The following is a 16,527-nucleotide window of genomic DNA, read 5'->3' as shown; positions in this document are numbered from 1 at the left end:
AGAGACGTCTACCCTAAAAAGATCAAAACAACCACTTGTAGGATAGCAAGTGAGTAGCATAAAGATACTTCAAAGGAATGACCAAAATCATGAAAATTACCCATGGAACACGATAGCTAGCTAGATACAATTTCTTTCTCCAGAACATTTCTAAGGGATCCTAGTTAAGGGACAAAACATTTGTTTTCTAAAGGACATTTGTCCTCCACTACTGTTTTCTCAGAAGAAAAATACTTTCAGAACAAACATACTCATAGTCTGCTCTGGCTAGTGATACAACCTTACTAAATCTCTTAATTTTACCACTTCCAAAAGTTAATATCCCAGAAATCATTTGAAAAATATTGGGCTGTTAATTAGATCTCAATGGAACTGAATCACAACACTTAAATCCCTTCCAATCAATGGTAAACAGTATTGAATTGTTAATGTCATTACAATAACTACTTTCTCTTTTCTTCAATTAAAATTTAGCCAGGACAATTATCATGAAGTACAGTGGCCATTGTTAAATCAATTTCTGGACTTTGGGGAAAAAAATGCTTAACAATTCACAGAATTCAAATAACAAGTATTGCAAATTCTTCTCTAATTCAAAACTTTTCTCATCATATTTAACATTTACAGCAACACACTAAAGGGAAATTCCTCCTTCCCTCACCTTTACCACAAAAAATATAAACATCCCTGGCATCCTTACTCTTTTTGTTATTATAGTTACCAACACATACACTCTACTGCTCACACTGGGCTAAAATGAGTAACTACCTTGTGCCACACATTAGTATACCTTCACAATGCCTGACTCATCATGCTACAGAATACTCTATAAACCTACCTGATTTCAGTTAACTTCCATTAGCTAATAAAGGTTGATAATAAAAACACACTGAGGCTCATAAGGGTGAAATCTGTCATTCCTCGGACCATAGTGAACACCTCATAATGGTCAGTCTCCTTGTCACATCATATAAAAGGAGCTAGAGAAGACTGGAATTCAAAACCATATATACAGTTGACCCTTGAACAACACAGATTTGAACTGCACGGGTCTACTTACAGGCAGATTTTTTTTCAATAAAAGTTACACCAACAGTGCCCACCTCTCCTGCTTTCTCCTGCTTCCCTTCCACCTCCACTTATTCTACCTCTGCCATCCCCTGACACAGCAAGAACAACCCTTCCTCTTCCTCTTCTTTCTCAGCCTACTCAAAGTGAAGATGACAAGAATGAAGACCTTTATGACGACTCCCTTCCACTTAATGAATAGTACATGTATTTTCTCTTCCTTGTGATTTTTAAATAATGTTTTCTCTAGCTTATTTTATTGTAAGAATACAGTCTTTAATATGTATAACACACAAAATTTGCCTTAATCAATTGTTTATATTATGGGTAAGGCTTCTAGTCAACAGTAGGCTATCAGTAGCTAAGTTCTGGGGAAGTCAAAAGTTATACATGGATATTTCACTGCACAGGGGGTTGGTGCCCCTAAACCCTGTGTTGTTCAAGGGTCGACTGTGTATCAGCCTACTGAGCAGACTCCAAAGGTAACAACTTTCAATCTATTAAATGTGATTTGCTTAATTTTTCAAAAAGTCTATGATGGGGCACTATGCCAAAAACACAAAATCTTTTGCCACGTAATTGGGAGTAACAGGTTAAGATACAGAGGAAGTTAGTTTGGAAATGGGAAACAAATGATAGAGATAATTACTAATAAAAGCTCTGGATGAAAGAATTCAGAAAATGGCATCTCTAAGAAATTAAATGGTATCATTTAAAGAAGAGCAGCATGTTTTTATTTCCTAGATTCCCTTGCAAAATGGAAAACAAACCACTTAAAAACACAAAAAATCCTTTGCAAAATACTTGTGACCGAGCCCTGTAAAAAGAAAACAGGTGGAAACCGGCCCATCTGATTGGAAATGATCAAGGTCTGTTGAAACTCAGGCTAGCATACTGTGAGCACGAGTATCTCTATAAAAATGGCAATATCAGTCAAAATTACAAATGCACACACTCTGACTCAGCAATTCCATTTCAAGCAATTTATGTGACAAATATACATACATACACACACATATAGGCAAAACTTAAATTCAACGTCAGTAAAAGCAAAAAGACTAGAAAAAAATCTAAATGTCTACATATATATACACACACACACACACACACACAGGCAAAACTTGCACTTCGGTGTCAGTGAAAGCACAAGACTAGAAAAAATCTAACTGCCTATCAATAGGAACTGATTTTAAAAATTATGACAAACCCAAACACAGTGAGGCAGTAGAATAGGAATGACGATATATTTACTGATGTTGGGTTCAGTAAACAAAATGCCAAAAAAATAAGTATTTCTGTTAAGCATACTATTTGTGTTAAAAGGAGGATGTGGAGGAGATATACCTATATAGATTATCTCTGGAAGTATACTACTAACACAGGTTGCTTCCAGGAAGAGGAAATGAACAGTAGGGCACCAGGAGACACTTCCCCCTATATGCTCGTGTATCTTTTAAATTTCGAACCATATGAATGTCTTACCTAAAGAAAATTAGGCCGGGTACAGTGACTCATGCCTATAATCCCAGCACTTTGGGAGGCTGAAGTAGATGGCTCACAAGGTCAGGAGTTCGAGACCAGCCTGGCCAACATGGTGAAACCCCATCTCTACTAAAAATATGAAAAAATTAGCCAGGCGTGGTGGCGAATGCCTGTAATCCCAGCTACTCAGGAGCCTGAGGCAGAGAATTGCTTGAACCCAGGAGGCGGAGGTTGCAGTGAGCCAAGATCATGCCACTACACTCCAGCCTGGCCGACAGTGAGACTACATCTCAAAAAAAAAAAAAAAAAAAAAGAAAAAGAAAAAGAAAAAGTAAAGAAACTTTAAAAGGGAAGAGAGCTTGTGAAGGCTTAATCAAGAAGATTTCTTAAGTAACAAATCTGAAACGCTGCAGACTTTTAAAAATGTCCTCTTTATTTTCTTCACTCATCTTTTTCTTTCTCATTCCCTCCTATTAACTTTCCCAGTTCATTTTACTCTCCTCTATTTATACCTATTAGGGACATTTACTGCAACTGCTTAGCCCAGTTGGGAGCCCGATTACTAAATGCCAACAAGGTTGGTGAACTCTGTTCTAGAAATTGTCATAAAAAAGGGGTGATGACATCAGCTATAAAAGAAATCTAAGTATTTACAGAAGGGTAGATAACTATACTTAAACAACGGGAAAGAAAAAAATAAGAAAGAAGGTGAAGGAATAAGGGAATACTCATTCAATATTCTCTGCTTTGTTCATTCTTAGTTTATTACCTTTTAAAAAAAACCTCTTAATAAAAACAAAGTATGCTAGAAAAGTGATTTTTCCCTCTCTGTTAATTAAGGAACCAAACCTGCATTCTCAACAAGACTACACAGTGGCCTAACACACAGAATACCTAAAGAATCAGTAGACACTATGGTCACTGCTCTGTAGTTACTTAGTGTTTTCTCTTTTCATTCCCATTAGGTCATTTATTTGCAAATAGATCCACATATTGTTATTTCACATGCTAATATCTAGTTTTGTCAAATTTTATATCAAATACTCAATATATTTTGCATCTCAGATACTGAGATAAAGGCCTAGAGTCTCAACTACCAAAGCGGAAATATAATTATCTCTCATAAGATGCCAAAGTAATAACTCCTTTTTTGTCTAAAGCAACATTTGCTTCTAGAAATAATAATAACTGATTTGTCCTCCATACAGTTGTAACTGGGGGAAAAAGACATAACTGGTCCTGTGGTACAGGGTAAGAACTACTGCTAATCTGGGTAAGAACTACTGCTAACAGGATGTCACAGACAAAGACCACTGCTCAACTGTGTATTCAAATGTAGTGTGACTAGCAACTATCATAAAGAAAAGCTCTTTGCCTCAAAAATCCTAAAAAAAAATTGAAAGCTCATAGGCTCCAAATTATTAATAATAATTATATCTACCTGTATAATACTTTTTAATTTACAAAGCATTCCCATACATCAAAGAAAATCAGAAGCTCAAATTAATGAACTGATTTTCAAGCTAATATTTAAATCCAGGTCACTCCAATATATAGCTGTACATTATCTATTATCCATCTATTCTTAGTTTTAAGTAGGTAGATATACCTAACTCATGAGTAGATGAATAGGTTATATGAAAACGTTCTTTCCCAAGGTCTAAAGTGCTATTTTTTTTTCTTTCTTTCTTTTTTTTTGAGACAGGATCTGGTTCTGTCGCACAGTGGAGTACAATGGCATGATTACAGCTCACTGTAACCTTGAACTCTTGGTATCAAGTAATCCTCCCACCTTGTCCTCCCCAAATGCTGAGATTACAGGTGTGAGCCACTGCGCCCAGCCTGCTAGTCTTATTTTATCCTAACCCTACAGCGGTTTTCTCCATCAAGATACAAAAGTCCTGCCTACCAGTAATATTTCTCTTAATAACTTTTCAAAATGCCCAATATTTACTAAAATCAAATAAGCCCCTTTTTTTCTAAAACTACTAATTTTCAATTAAAAAATATAAGATTTTCATTTCTTTACAAATCATAGAGCAGAAAAAATTTATCCAGAATTATATTGAGATTCCTAGCATTTGTGACCACAAAACATATGAAACTACCACATGGGAAAAGACAGGTCTCTGAACCTCATACAAAAAGTAATTAATATTTTTAAAGCAAAGTGAACATACATGTGAAATATACATCATACAGTTATACAAACTAATTTTCTAACTTGGCATAATGACAGGGTAGCTGGGAGGGAATATAAAAGAAAATACTCGAGCTTAAAATTAACAATGGGCCCATTTATTCAAGGTAGGATGGCTCTCTCATTTCAGCTTGAAAGGACTGAAAGTCTTTCTGTCTTCCTCTAGGAGGGAAACTCTGCAGCTGGTAGGTCTGGAGAATCACTCAACTATATTCACAGCTTTACTTGGAGTCAACCGATGGCAAGAAAAGTCTTCATCTTCACTATGCACTGGACAACACGGAGAAATGCTGACTTTGAGGTGTTTAAATTTCATCCTTTGAGCATCAGTTCAATTAACTTCTCCTAAAGGAAACCAACCCCCATGAACAATAGATTTACACCCACTGAAACTGAGAAACACTTATCAGAATCTGTCATTTCATAGAATATTGACTTGTGACAGGTCTTACGACACTGTCTAGTTCTGTAGCACTGTGCTTATTTCTTTTCCATCCAAACTTTGTACTCCCCACTTTGTATCTTCTTCAGTGGCTTCTAGGAAGTATTACTATAACTACTGAATCAATGAATTCACAGCAAAGTGTTTCACAATTCTGTCTTTCTTTGTTCTGTGTTAGACTCCCAAACAGGGCTCCATAATCCAAGCAATGATAAGTTTCTTCTGCTTTTCAAATCCAATTAGAATTTTATCCAAGCTTATAACAATTTATCCTCCCCTAACTCTTGAGAATCAAAGTCATTGTTATTTAGATGTTAAAAAGTTTGACCTAATTCTTATCTCTTAAAGAAACATCTAAAATGTGTTTACAGAGAATTGGGAGACCATCTTCAGGTAATCCAAATATTGACAGTGAAGAAAAGAGACCAAACATAATGAGAAAGTAACACACAGCAGAGTATTTCAACTTTAGGATATAACAACTTAAAAGATGTTACTCACAAATATATAATCTTTCTTATAATTCCATCATGAAGAGAATCAACTGGTCAAAATATAGCCTTGAATTATCCAACAAGTCTCCTATTTCTTGTTATAAAATACACTGGCAAAACCCAACAAACCCACAGTGCTACAATGAAACCCATCCTCACATTCCATGGCTTCAGGGCAATTCCATAAATACAGGGTCATAAAAAGACAGCCTGCAAACTTATGTAGCCGGCACTCCATTTTAAGGATCGGAAATTAAATGACATGTGATCATCCGGCTACAGCAACCTGAAGATCTTTTTAAAAAGCTAGTAGGAACTGCCAATCTTATCTTAGAAATCCACCCACAAAACAGTACACAAAATTCATACAATACAGATGATGAAGAAATTTGAGCACAACGCGAAAATGTTATAGCTTGTAATGTTTTAGGACACAAGTTGTATTCAGCATATTCACATGCTGATACAACAAAATCTAAAGAAAATGGAAAGTTCAAGTCCCTGCTAGTGGCTTATTTATTTCAAAACACAATTCGATACACCAGAGCTCCAATGTTACAAAGGAATGTAAATGACCCTTTGGAGTTCAACATAATAATACCTAATCAGAGGACAAATTGTAGTTTTGAACTCTAAAGATGCAGATTCCTAGCTAAGTACAAACTTCTGATTTTTTTTTCCTTTCTTAATTTTAATGGACAGTAAGTTAAAAAAAAAAAACATAACTGCTATGTTCCCTACAACTATGGGGGTTAAATACTTAATGTTTTAAGTCTCTAAATAGTTTTCTTTTTAAAGTTTATAACATTATTATAAAAGATAATTGAGAGACTGCCAGACCTTGCTAGGAATTTCATATGCATTATTAAAGTAAGTGAATCATTAAATTACATGTTTTAAGCACACTTTCAGGTTTTAATTGTTTCTTGATACTATTAATTAAAGAACCCAATGACCAGTAATATCCCAGTAATTTTACATAATTAAGGCAGAAAAAGTATAACCAAAGAACTAATTAAGATGAGAGTAAGTTAAAAATTTATAACGTTAACAATCTTACCACAATATAAATTAGTTATTAAACACAAAACTTTATTAGGCAATGTTACCAGGCATATTTAAACCACACAAGGGGTTAAAAATAACTACAATGAAAGGCCAAGAGCCTAGCAGCCCAATTGAGCCAACATTCCCTTCTCTCCTCCCCCTCCCCTTCCAATCCTCTCCAGTCCAGAATGAATTGCATGCCCCACTGCACAAGGCCCAAAAAGGTCACAGTAGATGGCAGAGACTTTTGTAAGAGAACAGAAATAACTCAGCAGCTTTGTTACCATAGTCTCTTTTAATCAGTATGTTCAAAATCCTTTAATTAGCACTCTGTCTACACAAGGAAAGCATTTCTTCTGTGCCAGGGGAGGGCACGTATGTATGTACACAGTGTTCTGTTGTATCAGCATCACAACATGGAGCTAGTACCTCAAACTGTCTGCCAGGAAACTGAAGCACATGAAACTTTTTTAAAGGCACGGTACCACAAAATTCACATACATACTCTATTTGCATTTCTATTACCACATAACAAAGTGATAATTAAGTTTGGCTCATTTAGGTGTCAATTTGTTTCTGAACTTTTTTTCTGCTAAAAAGTAAGCATTTAAACTAAATAATAACTTGATTTAGATAACTAAAGTAGAATATTTAAAATATAAAATGCTAACAAAACATAAAAACCAATAATACTCAAAGATTGCTTCTGTTCCCATAATAGATCATCAGTAGAAGAAATAAAATACCAACTCACTCAAACAGGAATAAATCACATGACACATTTTCGCATGGATGCTTTACATTTAAAATTTCATACAACCATGAAAGGTGTTAAAACTTGCAGGCTGGATTATACATACATATTTCCTTATAAAATCTAATTAACTGAAATCAAGGCAGAAATTGATGATAAATTAAAGATATCTTTAAAAAATCCACAGCCAAGAAACAAAGGAAACTCCATTAGTAAAATGGGATCTGCAGTATTTTAATGAGGATAGTTAGGCATTAAACACTTATTTTTAATCTTTCAAAATGAAGTTGGATACACATATAAGATGCAGAAGTATGTATGTGTACATGTATTTATACATACATGTATATTATTAACCAAAATGACAATCTTCTAAATATCTGATTAAAGAAACAACCTAACTAAATTTAAGGTAAAGTGAATTATTAAAGAGGCAGCACAGCATAACTGCTGGAAAGCCAGCTCTTCCATACCAGCCACGTGAGCTCACAGCACAGTTATATACAATGGGAATAATATCACTATTTTGTAGGTTGGTATGATAATTAAATGAGATGATGCATTCATAACACTTGATAAAAATCCAAAAGTTTGTTGGTAAGACTGGCACGAAAATAGTATTTTCATGCATTGTACAAAAGTGTAAATTGGCACAACCTTTCAAAATGATATAGATACATATATTCACATATATATGTATGTACTTATATTTGGTATTCACTGCACCACTGTAACAGTAATATGGAAATGACATAAATACTCTTCAGTAGGGGATTGGTTAAATGTCAACTTTCCCTATAAAAGAAAACTATACAGTTGTTTAAAAACACACACACACCTCCTTATATATTAATAGAGAATGATCTACAGGGTGAATTATTGCAAAAAAAGCAAAGTATAAAACAGTGTGGGCCAGGTGTGGTGGCCCACGCCTGTAATCCTAGCACTTTGGGAGGCCGAGGTGGGCAGATTACCTGAGGTCGGGAGTTCGAGACCAGCCTGACCAACATAGAGAAACCTTGTCTCTATCAAAAATACAAAATTAGCCAGGTGTGGTGGCACATGCCTGTAATCCCAGCTACTCAGGAGGCTGAGGCAGGAGAATTGCTTGAACCCGGGAGGTAGAAGTTGTGGTGACCCGAGATTAAGTCATTGCATTCCAGCCTAGGCAACACAGCAAAACTTCATCTCAAAAAAAAACCCAAAAAAAACAGTATGTATAATATGCTACCATTTGAGTAAAAGAAGAGTGGAAATTCATATTTATGTGAATATGCAAAAACAAACCTTTTAGAAACTTATATAAGTAATTAATAGTAATAATTACCTACTGGTGATGAAAGTGAAACAGTACCTGACATACAGTCAAGTCTCAATAAATAGAAGCTGTAATTACTCCTCTCATTAGTGCTATCATCATCATCATCATGAAAATACATCCTTAAAATATATACACAGAATACATTCAAACTAAATCCATGAGGTAAAAAAACAAATCTCAATTATTCATAGGCTGACTATCTAGTTGGAGCTCTAAGTCCTTCATTTCCTCTTCAAGGGTAAGTAGCTTTTGGCCAACTTACCGTTGGCTATCACCTCCACTAGAAAGTGAGCTGAGGAAATAATTCCAAAACAATCATTTTATTCAATTTTGATCAACAGTTTTTAATAAACAGCTTTTGGAACTGAAAGAGATTATTAAAATCCCATAGCACGACCTTCAAAAATTATATATGAAAAAACTAAGATTCAGAGAATTCCCCAAATTAGGGACAGCTCAAAAATTTACAGTCTGTTCCTAGTTAAATGCTTTTTCCATTGTATTATTGATAACATGGGGGAAAACAGAAAAGAAGTTAAATTGAAATCAGTTATCCTTGCTAAATCCACTCCCCTTATCCTTTATTATAGATAACCAAATTTGCCAAGATCACATCCCAGGAACAATGACAGTAAGTAGAATACAGGTCAACGGAGAACTAAACAACTCAGCCCGAGGACTAAGCACTGAATGAACATCTATAACAAAATCTGTAAAGTTTACTTACACTAGAGATTGTCAGAGGCATGTTGAAATCCTTGCCGCCTTGCAGCCGGAAACCCCAAGGAGCTGGGCCAACAAGTGACACACTGTAGTTGCTCATGGCTCTAATGGCTCAAAGTCCAATGACAGAAAATGAAATATGCTGTGAAAGAAAATCAGATGATTAGCAAAAATGTTTACTTGAAACCCTAGAACATAAATTATGTTTAGTATTTTGTTGGGGGGATGAGAGGATATAGAAAATAAGTCTCAATTAAGTTCTTCATTAATTTCAGTTTAAGAACAGCAATCTGTGAGCTAATATAAAATTTCTACACTCATGGCAATTTCCATGGTCTAAAAATTCTGTATCAGAATACATTTCTAGATACTTAACCTGTTTCACAACTTGCTACAATCCAATTTTGCAGTTTCTTGCCTGCAAACTTTAACTCAAAGTACTTTACAATACTTCACTAATGTAGCAAGATTTTATTTCAGGTTGAATTCAAAATGATTTTCTCCTTCCCTCCACTTCATGTATTCTTGTGTCTGCAATTGACAAGAGTCTTTCAACCGCACTTACTTAAATTCTAAGTTACTCCAACATGTGAAAGAGACTGCAAACCAGTAGGCTCCCATTCATGCTTTCCAAATACTAAATTATTTACAATGAGAAGCTGTTTTTCAATGCACAAAACTATCCTCTCCAATCAAGAACTACAACTTGTATTTCCTCCTATAGGGACATGGTATTTTCCACACTTAAAGTGATATCTACTTTTCCTTCAGATAGTCAAAGATAGGCAATACTCTAGTACAGTGATATGTCAGTCACAATCTGCTTTTTGTTTTATACACACACCTCACCAGGCAGAGAGTAAGCATTTGCTACTCTGTGAATAAGATTATGACTAAATACGGCAGAGGTGCAGGGTTAACCTTAATGCATTCAAATGGAATTGGCAGTTTAGAAAAGAACCAGTGCTTCGGTGCTTTCTTTTGCCTGTTTTGCTGTGTGTGCGTGATGACTCTCCTAGTAGCACTTTCATATAATTTTTAAAAAGCAAAAAAAAAAAAACAACAACAACAACAAACTTCGAGTTTCCTATTCGTTGTTACAATGGCAGGAGAGGAATGAAGTTTTATTTTGTTTTAATGGAATACTAAGAAACAATAATTCTCTCTCTTTAAGAAATATTAAAAACATAACAGATATGTAATTTTATAATTTTAAAAACATCCTTCCTTGGAAAAATCTGAGCTATTCAACCAAATCACCACCTAATATTACCTGTCTTAAAATTTTTTTAACCCATTCAAATTTCTAGCCCATCACCCCAAATTCATAGTCGCAGATGTAGATATTTGAGCCATAGGTATATTTAAAGCAAACATTCCTTCTTCTCACAAAGGGAAAATGGGGCAAAACTTTCAAACAAACCTGGTTTTTAAAGAAAAATTATGTCAGGGAAAATAAAAATTACAGAAAATTGTATCAGAAAGCGAAAAAGCTTTTCTACTGGCGTGGTAGTATACTGAACTACAAGGCAACAACACATTACTTAAGCATTGAAGTAACAGGCACAGAGCACTAAAAAAGATCCAAAGGCCAAACCGGAAGTGAAACTGTATATATAGGTGAAAAACTACTAGTGGGAAGCTAATAATGAGCCACACATCATTCAAGTGCTTTCCTTCTATAAAAAGAGAAGATTTTCAGAAAACTAATAGGACTGTCCTGATATTGACACAATACAAATCAGAAGCGTGTAAAACCAACTGATATTTCACAGCCAACCTGCCCTCCTTTATTAATCTTTAACTTGTGTCTGGGGAAGAATATGAAAGTTAGGCTCAACTTCCTCTGACCCATTCTTCCCTACAAGAAAATGTATTTCATTTAGATTATCAACCCATGTACATGCAACTTCCCTTTACTTGGGAATTCCCTTCCTAACTTCTCTCATTTGTTATTAAAATTCCTAGCACTGGCAAGGTCACAGCCACACTACAAAACCAGTGTCATTTCATTTTTAGTCACTGTTCGTTCATTTCTAGATTCTTCTTCTGTTAGCTTCATTTGGAATTCATTTGGCTTAAAACAGTCTGTGCCCCAAGCAATGGCAATATTTTTATTGGCCTTTCCAAGACTCCTCCATCTGGTTATTAGTGCCCAAGCCCTTCCTCAAATACTAAGCAGGCAGGAAATAGCAGCATACTCTTTCAAACACGTAGAAAAGGTTGGAATTTCTGTATAGTTACGGATTTTATTTTAGGGAAAGTCTAAACAATGTCTTTGCTCTAGTACTAGAGAAGGAAGCTTGGTATTTCCCATACTTGTATCTCAGCTTCTTTAGCGAGCGGGGGAAAGGAGAACTCAAGATGAACTACAGACAGTGACCAAGAAAAGGCCTGAAATTAAAGAGAAACATCTTGAGATTCTCTTTCCCCGCAATGGAGAGAGAATGTAGGTAGGGCTGAAGAACTAAAGCCACAGGCACAGGATGAAAGCAGCCGACAGGACAGTTGTCCAGGAGCGATTCACGCCTAGCCTTGTTTGCCAAATAAGGCTACCGAACGGGCCGTTTCCGTGGCAGGCGGGTTCAGACGTCCTCCCCGTCAGGAAGGCGGACTTGGGATAGGATCTGGCGATCACACCCTAAATCTGCCCTGCCCAGCGCCGCCACGAATTTTCTTTCCAAGCTCTGCCCTGTCCACACGCCCTTCCTTTTTCCACTTATTGTCAAACGCACTGAAGGCACAGTCTTACAAAAGCCCCAACAAGTACTCAAGTGTTAACAAAACTCGTGTTCATGACAGATGTGTTTCTTAAACAAGTTTTATTTCTGGACGCGCAGAAGTTTTCTCCAAACAGGTTACACAAAACTGTAAATATCTGGGAGAGAAATAAATGCTTCTCAGTAGCCTTAGAGCAAAGAAAAACTAACGCGCCTTTTCCATTGAGTCCCGCTTCCTACCCTCCAAGAGCTGGCGCAGGACGGGGCACCCAGACGCCACGGTGGTGCCTGGCGACGCCGGCAGCCGGGTGGGTGGGAGCGGCAGTGCCCGGGAGCCAGTCCTCGCCGGCCCTCACTACCCCCGGGCGCCCTCCCGCGTCCCCGTCTCCGCTACGCTGGTCCCGGTCGGCCCGGGCTGCGGGGACCCCAGGGCTCGCCCTCTGGCCTCACGCGGACTCCAGCGCTGCCTTTTCCCGGGCGCTCCTTTCCCAAGCCGCTCTCCCACCTCAGCCGCTCCGCGCCCAGAAAGCACCTGAGGAGCCATCCCTGCGCGAGGAGCGCTCCCTCCTCGTCCCCAACCAGGCTTCCCTCCTCGCGCTCGGCGCACAGCGGCCGGTTCTTTCCCTCTTCCCTCCGGAGATCCGAGAGGCGCATCACCGGCCGGCCGCCACTCACCTCGGCTCCGGCGCGGAGCTGCCTCCGCCTTAGACAAGGGCTGACAAGTGACTCGCAGTGAGGGCGCCGTCCCCACCGCCCGCGGGAACTTCCGCCTCCTGGCTCTCCCTCGCCCCACCCCTGGCCCGGGACACGCCCCTCCGCTCCCGGCCACGCCTCTGGGCCCGTCACAGCAGAGCCGCGGGAGGGCGGGGAAGGCGACGGCGGAGCCTGGCGCACGGGCTTGCTGGGGCTAGCTGAAGCAGCTGCGGAAAGACAATTGCGCTACCGAGTTTCGGTGGGAGTAGTCTTAGCGGATTTTGAGCGCCACCTGGCAAAGGTCTAACGCTCCGCGCGTCCGTTTTGTAGTGGGTGCATTTTTCTCTCCAGAAATTTGAATTGGCAAGCAGTAGTTCTGCCTAAAAATAGAAGGGGACTTTGGATAAATCTCTATGCAAGTTCAGCGGTTACTGCCTGCGTTTATTTATTTATTTATTTATTTATTTATTTTTGAAAGAGCTTTACATGCTCTGAAAAGTGCAGACCCAGAAGTTTACCTGTCAGGAAGGTGAAAACCGGTAACCCTAACAGATGGAAGTTAACCCTGTCCATCACACCAGAAGACAGTGATAACAGCGGCCAAAAGTGATTCAACCACTGTATCTTCAGTTTATTTTTCTAAATCCAAATCAGTAGTCCACCTTCCAGCCTTCTATAGGGTTGCTTGATACGCCTGAGGAATTCATTCATAAGAAAACTTGAATAATGTTCAGTGAACATACGGAAAGTAACTGGACTCTTACACTGTGAATTGGCTTATAAAACGTGAAAAGGACAATTCTTTTTTTTTTTTTTTTTTTTTTTTGAGACGGAGTCTTGCTCTGTGCCCCAGGCTGGAGTGCAGTGGCCAGATCTCAGCTCACTGCAAGCTCTGCCTCCCGGGTTCACGCCATTCTCCTGCCTCAGCCTCCCGAGTAGCTGGGACTACAGGCGCCGGCCACCTCGCCCGGCTAGTTTTTTGTATTTTTTAGTAGAGACGGGGTTTCACCGTGTCAGCCAGGATGGTCTCGATCTCCTGACCTCGTGATCCGCCCGTCTCGGCCTCCCAAAGTGCTGGGATTACAGGCTTGAGCCACCGCGCCCGGCCAAAAGGACAATTCTTAACCAAGGAGCATATACAGCAAGGATGAACTTAATGAGGTCTGTGAGCCCCTGGCCCCCGGAAATGCAAGCAGAATTCTAAAGGTGAAGATCTAGAGCTGCTCTTTCCCTAAAGGTAGCCACTGGCCACATGTGGCTATCTAACAGTTGAAATGTAGCTACCGGAACTGAGACCATGAATTTTTTTGTTTTACGTAATTTTAAGTAATTTAACATTTAAAACTGAAGCAGGGTAACATTACTTTTTTTTTTTTTTGAGACGGAGTCTTGATCTGTCTCCCAGGCTGGAGTCAGTGGTGCGATCTCGGCCCACTGCAACCTCCACCTCCCGGGTTCAAGCGATTCCCCTGCCTCAGCCTCCTGAGTAGCTGGGATTACAGGTGTGCGCCCCAAGCCCGGCCAATTTTTTGTATTTTTTGTAGAGATGGGGTTTCACCATGTTGGCCAGCCTGATCTCGAACTCCTGACCTCACGTGAGCAACCTGCCTCGGCCCCTCAAAGTGCTGGGATTACCGGCGTAACCCACCGCGCCAGGCCGTTAACATTTCTTTTAAGCACTACATTTAAGGACTAAAGTGTACCGTTGAAAATGTAATGCCCAAATTGAAATACATTGGAAGTATAAAATGCACACTGGATTTCGAAGACTTGGTATAAAAAAAATGTAAAATGCCTCAATAATTTTTATATTGATTATATGCTGAAATCATCATATTTTATGTTTGGTTAAATGATACATGATTACGACCCGGCTCGGTGGCTCACGCCTATAATCCCAGCACTTTGGGAGGCTGAAGCGGGTGGGTCAGCGGAGGGCAGTAGTTCGAGATCAGCCTGACCAACATGGTGAAACCCTGTCTCTACTAAAAATACAAAAATTAGCTGGGCGGTGGTGCATGCCTGTTATCCCAGCTACTTGGGAGGCTGAGGCAGAAGAATCACTTGAACCTGGGAGGTGGAGATTGCAGTGAGCTGAGACTGTGCCACTGCACTCCAGCCTGGGCGACAGAGCAAGACTCCGCATCAAAAAAAAAAAAAAAAAAAGTAATAATAATATGATTTGATTAAAATTAATTTCACCTTTTTTAAAAAAAAATGTGGCTACTAGATAATTTAAAATTACTTCTTTGAGCAGGGTGCAGTGGCTGACATCTATAATCCCAGCACTTTGGGAGGCTGAGGTGAGAGAATGGCTTGAGGGCAGGAGTTTGAGGTTACCCTGGGCAACATAGCAAGACCCATCTCTACAAAAAATTCAAAAAATTAGCTGGGCATACGCCTGTAGTCCCAGGTCCCAGCTATTCGTATTGCTGAGCCCAGAAGTTCGAGGCTGCAATGAACTATGATCTTGCCTTTGTGCTCCAGCCTGGGCGACAAAGCAAGATCCTGTCTCTAAAAAAAATAAATTAATAAAATTACATATGTGCTTCACATTATATTTTCATTAGACAGCACCAGTCCATAGCTTTCACCACATTTTTCAAAAGATGACTTTGGGGGAAAGTATTTCCTAGTGTGAGAGCTGATTTAGAGAGTCTAATATATGTTATCATATTTGACATCTCACCCAAAAATAAAAAAACAAATAACAATAGCTACCATTTACAAATACTACCATGTGCTATGAAGTGTGGTAGTCCTTACAATAACTTTATAAAATGAATTCCATCCTCATTTATAGATAATAAAATTTAGGTTGCAAGCAATTACAGCTTGCGCCAGTTCCACAGGGCCATGGCTTGAGTTACCCTCTAGGAATCCCAACTCTGCCCCTCCTCTTCTGTTTGCTGTTGATACAGTTAAATTGAGCTTGGATCAAAAAAGATTAATTTAAATACATCAACTGCAGATAGCCTATGGAGTTGTCACCAGAGGAAAAGCCTCTTGAGGTGATGAGGAAGAGTTGAGAATGGGCAGACTGTTGCTTACTTATGCAAATTCCACTTTACCCCACAATTGCTAGCCTGTCTCTGAAACTCCTCCTACTACTGCAGTTTAAATCCTGGGCTATAGAGTAAATTAACCAAATTAAGGTATCTTTCGTAGACTGATATTTATCCAAGTGTCCTCCAAAGGACCGATTGCATAAAAATGACATGGACAGCTGGTTAAAATTGCATTTTCCTGGGTCCCCTCTGGACTCAGAATCCTTGTAGATGAGCCCTTGGAATCTTTTTAACAAACACTCCCTCCCCACCTCCAGGTAATTATTAAACTGCAATGCTTAAAAACTACTTCCCTAGAGATAGTGCTGTGTCTCCGGTTTACTGTGAACTGTGCTCAGGTAAGAACCATGCATTACAGATGGCAGCAACTTATCTCAGTTTCCTCATCTTAAAGGAAACGATAATTGTAAATAACCTTGTGAGATTATCATGAGGAATAGAGATAATATATATAAAACACTGCACAGCATGCTTGGCACCAAGTAAGGATTAAATAAATGGTAGCCATATGAAAA

At 38.7% G+C, this 16,527-nt stretch overlaps 1 protein-coding gene across 9 annotated transcripts in view; it reads right to left on the bottom strand.

Moving 5' to 3' along the window:
• PDLIM5 (PDZ and LIM domain 5) overlaps positions 1-13,050 on the bottom strand; it is a 211,101-nt gene extending 198,051 nt beyond the window's left edge. For 6 of the 9 annotated variants that reach the window (XM_007999300.3, XM_007999301.3, XM_007999302.3 and 3 more), the window contains exons 1-2: positions 12,927-13,050; positions 9,536-9,673 (exon numbers count right to left, since the gene is read on the bottom strand). In XM_007999300.3, the coding sequence (XP_007997491.3) occupies positions 9,536-9,631 (96 nt within the window). In that variant the 5' untranslated portion in view covers positions 9,632-9,673; positions 12,927-13,050. Of the gene's footprint in view, positions 1-9,535; positions 9,674-12,783; positions 12,892-12,926 lie in introns of those variants that run through there. The other 3 variants (XM_073017493.1, XM_037989996.2, XM_073017492.1) reach the window with 3 other exon arrangements.
• Positions 13,051-16,527: the final 3,477 nt, after the last annotated feature.

Source organism: Chlorocebus sabaeus, chromosome 7 (assembly GCF_047675955.1).
Source record: "Chlorocebus sabaeus isolate Y175 chromosome 7, mChlSab1.0.hap1, whole genome shotgun sequence".
Classification (NCBI taxonomy): domain Eukaryota; kingdom Metazoa; phylum Chordata; class Mammalia; order Primates; family Cercopithecidae; genus Chlorocebus; species Chlorocebus sabaeus.
Note: the sequence above shows the minus strand (reverse complement) of the source record. Positions and strands in the feature narration are given on the sequence as shown.